Source organism: Saccostrea echinata, unplaced genomic scaffold (assembly GCF_033153115.1).
Source record: "Saccostrea echinata isolate AGI-Se365-2 ecotype Australia unplaced genomic scaffold, CSIRO_AGI_Sech_v1 ptg000023l, whole genome shotgun sequence".
In the NCBI taxonomy this organism is placed as follows: Eukaryota; Metazoa; Mollusca; class Bivalvia; order Ostreida; family Ostreidae; genus Saccostrea; species Saccostrea echinata.
The window spans coordinates 3,787,621-3,793,670 of NW_026889772.1; the positions used below are offsets into that span (position 1 = coordinate 3,787,621).

At 32.1% G+C, this 6,050-nt stretch overlaps 1 protein-coding gene across 1 annotated transcript; it reads left to right on the plus strand.

Annotated features, from left to right (window-relative positions):
- The first annotated feature begins 389 nt into the window (after positions 1-389).
- Positions 390-3,440, plus strand: LOC133191613 (alpha-1,3-mannosyl-glycoprotein 4-beta-N-acetylglucosaminyltransferase A-like). The gene is made up of 4 exons (XM_061327360.1): positions 390-546; positions 1,489-1,571; positions 2,262-2,388; positions 2,755-3,440. The coding sequence occupies exons 1-4, from the start codon at positions 390-392 to the stop codon at positions 3,438-3,440; spliced, it is 1,053 nt and encodes a 350-aa protein (XP_061183344.1).
- The last annotated feature ends 2,610 nt before the right edge of the window (positions 3,441-6,050 follow it).

Below are 6,050 nucleotides of genomic sequence, written 5' to 3' on the forward strand. Positions count from 1 at the left end.
TCAATATGCTTTTCGGGGCAATTGATGGCTGCACATCACATTTCTTTGTATAGACTGTTCCAAGTAAACTATATATTTATACAACGAATAAAAATCAACGAAGTCATAGTTCAGAATTTAATGCTCTGCTAGACCTCTGGATAAAAGGCTGTTAATTAGTATTTCTTTGAGAGGCTGAACATCGACATCTTTCCCAGTATATTTCCAAACAATCCATATCACAAATATTTGGTCTAAGAGTATTTATTTTATCAACGTCTCTTGAATACAACTTAAGATTGATTTCTTAGTCGAACACTATTTTGTTTAGACTTCGATGTCAATTAAACAAACTTTGACACATTGTTTGCCATAAAATAAGACAAAGGATTTCCAAATCATTTTTGATCATGTCAAGCAGACTGGAATGCAAGCAGAAAATGCCCCGCAGATTCTGGATAAAGCAACCACTTTTGTTGATACCAGTGTTTGTGATATTCCACTGTATTGTTTTGTTAATGGTCATAGGATGTACTCAGCATTACTGCCCCAATCATTGGATCAAAGGTATGATGATCAAATTATACAGGGCTGTATATCACAGTCTTTTGTGAATGTTATGACGTCAGTGAATACTAGGTGATTCATTTGTGAGGGACAAAATTTGAGAAAGAATATCAAAATATCATTCAAAATGTAAGCAATAGAATTTTTTTTCTTGTTTACATTTTCTTGTCGATTTTATAATTAAGGAGTAAATATTCTAATGAATGTTTGAAGAATGGCACACTTGTATACTTTGAAGAATGGGCATTTGGGAAAAGTACGTAACCTTTGAGTACATTTCAGATTTACCATAACTCACATCTTGATTACTAATTTCATAAATGCAATTTCATTGCTACTAGATGCAACAGTGTTCATAATCATTTTTATATAAACATGTAATTTTTTTCTGTTTTTTTCGATCATGACAAGGAGCACACGGCAGGTGTGACCGGTCGGCAGGGGATGCTCACTCCTCCATGGCACCTGATCTCACCTCTAAATGTTGATGTCCGTGTTTGCTCTGCTCCAAATTTGTATCGTTTTATTGGACTTTCGAGATTGAATACTGTTCGTTATCTTCATATTTCATTCTTTGTATCATCAACTTTTTTAAAAGGGTAATGGCATTATTAAAAAACAAACAAACAAAAGACCTGTTTTAACTTTTAAAATTATCTTGGTCTGAAACCTCAAGATGCTGGATTGCATCATAACAATTTGTAAAAACAAGAATAATTTTCACAATGTTTATTGCAAAAACGATTTTTTTTCAGCAAATTTTGGAATGTCAAGTTGATTTAAGAAGGACAATTGTCCAATTCCATTAATTTGGATACCCCCCCCCTTCTGACCAATTAATATACTTTGTAATTTTCAAGACCCATCAAATGTTTTTAAAAACACATATATTTATCAGTGAACTTGAAATAATTACATTTTTAAAAAAAAAATCTATTATAGGGAATGGCTACAAGGACAAACACAATGAAGTTGCCGTCATGGAAATGAGAGGTTTAAATAAAGGGAAAAAACCAGCTGAAAAAGTCAGGGAGGTCTTGTACAATCTTAATTTTAATCTGTTATTAAGGATTTTCCTTGATGTTTTGATCATTTTTCTTTAACAAGCCATATACTGGAGATCTTCAGTGAAGATTTTAGCAGTCTTTACCACTAGAGTGCATTGTTAATACTAGCTAGAATTGGAATTTGAGCGAGATGTTAATCAATCTTCATTGTTTTACTCAGTGTAGTTGGTAATTAATTTTTTTTGCAAGTGTTTGAGCAATCTATATTGGTATACTGAATACAGTGGATGTTTTCCATTATACCGGTAATATGCTTTCATTGTTTGACTTCGGACTCATTAAAAATGTCTTTGGCTTTTAACCCTTAAGACCCCTGTCTTATTATTAAAAAGGCCGTATATATTTTATAAATTGGGACAAATAACTAATGCTAGAATAAGCTGAGATAAAAAGTATTCAAAATTGACGTGTTTACCTTATATCTGACATATTAAGAAAATTTAAAATGAATTTGTGTTTCATATTGAAGAAATTGATTTGTTTAATCATAATTTAATTTTGCTTAGTGTGATATATTATTTACAATAATCGGGTCTTTTCTTTTCATAAACATGTACATTATTATAAGGATCCGTATGTCGCTTGAGGCTTATAAGCTTGTAATATGATCTTCGTAGAAAGTCACCCAGGTTTTATGGTCTTCTATAGGTAAAAAGGAAGCAGTACTGGCCTACAGAGTCTAGTAGAACAATGACATATGATGAAAAGATAGAAGAATATCTGTCAGCAAGGCGTGGCAAGGCTCTTCTGTATGGAGTGTTCAGACAGTACAAAGGTAATACATCATATTAATAAAATAGTCAAAATAACAAGAAAAAAATGTGTAAATATAAATTTAATCTTCATACCATATCCTATTTCTTTCATATTGGGTTAATTCAATTGTCCTTTCTGATAGATTAATTCTATCTAATAAACTCTACATCAGGGCACGTGTTTTATTGCAGAGTTTTTGTAAATATTTAAATCTCGCTGAAAGAACAAATATCAAAAGCTCTACATGACTATCGCGAGAAAACTCTGTATGACTATCGTGAAGTTTAGCTAAAATACATAAACGATTGGTAATAATTATGCTGAAATGCTTTAGACTTTTTTATTTGAAATAATTTGCATGACTGTAATTTAAAGCAATTTTCAGGATATCTAACAATTGCAATTCCTGCAAAAAAGAGATCAGACGAGTCTATCAGATTTGTAGAACAGACACTTGATTCCCTGATAGAAAACACCTATTGGAAAGATTTCCAGAAAATTGTCGTAGTTGTATTTCTTCTGAGTGATGATACAGCGTGGTGTCAAACAGTAGGGAGAATGTTGTATGAAAAGTATAAAGAAAAAATAGACAGCGGTTTTGTCCAGGTTGCCTACAGAGGCAGGAATGTACTCTCAAAACTCTTACCGTTGCAAGAGAATGAAAGTAGCCAAGAGAAACAAAGACGGGAAGAAAACCTTTCTTTTTTAAACATTGTGACTTACGGGAAAAATTTCTCCTCCTATCTTCTTCTACTGGATGAGGACGTTCTGTGTGAAAAGGACTATTTCATAAAAATCCTTGGATTCATACATCAACAGACAAAGCCTAATCGAATTTGGTTTGTTTTAAATTTCAGCCGCAGCAGCTTAATGGGACAACTTGTAAGAACCTCTGATTTGATGAAAGTAATTAAGCTTTTAATTATTTTAAGGTATGATCTTTCTTATGGATCCTTGATAGAGTTTATGACAGATCTAAAAGGTCAACAGAAGCGATACCGAATGCAACTGTTTCGGTATTTTAACTTCGACATGGAATCTTTCTTACCTAAAAAATTTACACGTCCTTAATGAGGCAGTTATTGTTGGAAACCAATACAATTGTTACAAAAGTGCACGTGTAGCAGACAGCATGTAATCAGAGAGTGGACAAAGATAATCTTTTTTGTTTCCAGCTCTAATATTGTGGTAAATGACTTAAAAATCTTTCCAGGAGTGGTGAAAAAATGGTAGGCGTGCGAATCAAATTATAGCGAATATTTGAGTATATTTGTTCAATACATTTCTTCCATTATCTAAATAAGCATTAAGCTATTTCGATTTGTAAATATATAATATTTGAGTTTCCCTTTAACAGATTTTTCAATATCGTGTGCATGTTTACATTTGTAAGCGTGAAAATTACATTGAATTTATAATTTTACTAAAAAAAAATTGCTTATTTGCTTCCTTTAATTATTCAGTCAGATTATAAAAACCCATTTTAACTCACTGTTTATTGTTAATATTCTCTCTGTATTAGTGGAAAAGATTTTTTAATAATGTAACGTTTATGGGATTTTTTTTATTGATTTATTAATTATATACATAAAAGTGTTGTTTTGTATTTCTGGTTACTATAGATTCCTAATTATATGCAAGGAATTTATTATCGCGTAATTTCATGAGAAGCAACAATCGCGAAATAAAATACTCGCTTTTATTTTCATATAGCTGAAAAGCAAGTATAAACTCTGGATGAAACGTCAAATCGCGGATTTAAGTTCTCTCGATTTGACGTCTAATAGTTATTATGCTTAATTAAATACGGGCGTAAAATAAGGAATCTACAGAAAATACTTGAAACAGATGTATGGTTATTTGATAAGTCATTTTAGAAATTTGTGGAAATCTCAAGCAACATGTATTTCCAAATAGCAAGTTGATGAACATATCAGAGTCTAGCTATTGAATGCTAATCTCAGGTTGATACTGATGATCGCATTGTACAATGTAAAAGTGACGGAAGACAAAATACATTTGAATGAAAAGACGTAAAACAAGGCATTTGGCAGACATTTCAAATAAAAGAAGTATTGAAGAAATAAAAATAAAGAGAGAAATCAATAAAGCATATTCACAAATGCATTTTTAACGAAAAAGATTAAGATAGCGAACTATGAACAATCTCATAAATACTGTAAACCATACGAAACGTAAACCAGGGCAATAGGACACGGACCTCTAGAAACACCAGAGGTGGAATCAGGTGCCAAAAATGAGACACGGACCCCTAGAAACATCACGGCTGGGACCAGGTGCCAAAAATATGACACCGACTCCTAGAAACACCACAGCTGGGACCAGGTGCAAAGAATATGACACGGACCCCTAGAAACACCACAGCTGGGATCTGGCTTCGGGGCCACAAACATATAAAAATCTCAGCTCAAATCTCAAACTTAATTCTTAGATTTCTGCCTCAGGTGAGATTTTCCTAAAACACCGTGCAACCAACATTTCTGAGATTCGTCTCACGTAAGCTGAGATTTGAGAAAAATCTTAGACTTATTCTTGTTGTTATATGTGACCTTTTTTCTTATAATGCACGAAGTTGTTGAATCAATGATTGAATTTAACTTTCAGTTAGCTGTTTATGCAATATTTTGGTGTATGATTACGAAATATACACATTCTCCACATTCTTCGTCTTTTTTTTTTTTTTTTTTTTTGCTTTTTTGAGCTATTCACGCAAAGGATTCCATTACGATCTTTGCGATAATAAACATTCACCGAGTCCCCGTAAAATAATCCCTACAGAAAAATAATACAAAAAATATCCAAACTTTATAGTCTTGGCTCGTCTGTCGACATAAACACACAAAAATATACACCGAGGCGTCACTTCCGCCATTGTGACGTTACGTGCCGAAAGATTATAAAAAGTAAATAGGCGGATCAAGACTAGATCTATAGATCTATTTGCAAGCCGATCACGTTTTTCTTTCTTTAATTTTGTTTTGTAAAACATCATATATATCTATAACATTTTATTATCCATAGAAAAAATTTTAGGTAACGGGACTTTTGTCCCTATTTAGAATTTTAAAAAAATCATTTTAAGCGATCAAAGGAAATAATATTGTGAACAATTTACGTCGTTACACAGGAAACCCAAAATCAATCTCATATACTCTTATCAAATGACGATTAACTGATTGATTCCTATTATCATTTGCTAAATAAAAGTTTCACGGCGTGATCATTTAATATTTGAAAATAAGGAACATACTTTTTCCTTTTTTTTCCAAAATGTAACTGGTCGTATTAAAAAAAATACTGTAAGTTCTTGCCGTGATTTATACATGTACTTTAGAATGGTCATAAGTCAGGCTTATTCATATAAATAATATGTATAGTCAAGGATTTTTGAGTGCGATGCATTGTGAGTGTAAAGTAGATCCCAATTCTCAATTAAGAATTTTATAGATTTAGTTAAGAATCAAACTGGACAGACTGTTATCATCAGTGATTAATAAATTGTGATTTGTAAACTATTTCGAATGCATAGCAATCTTTGTACACAGAATTTTAAGCAGCATTCAATTAAAATTTTCGTATAATTTACACCGGCGAATAGGTACGTATATTTTACAAGTAAAAATAACTACTGCAGAAATAACAAAGAAGAGCCCGTGGAGG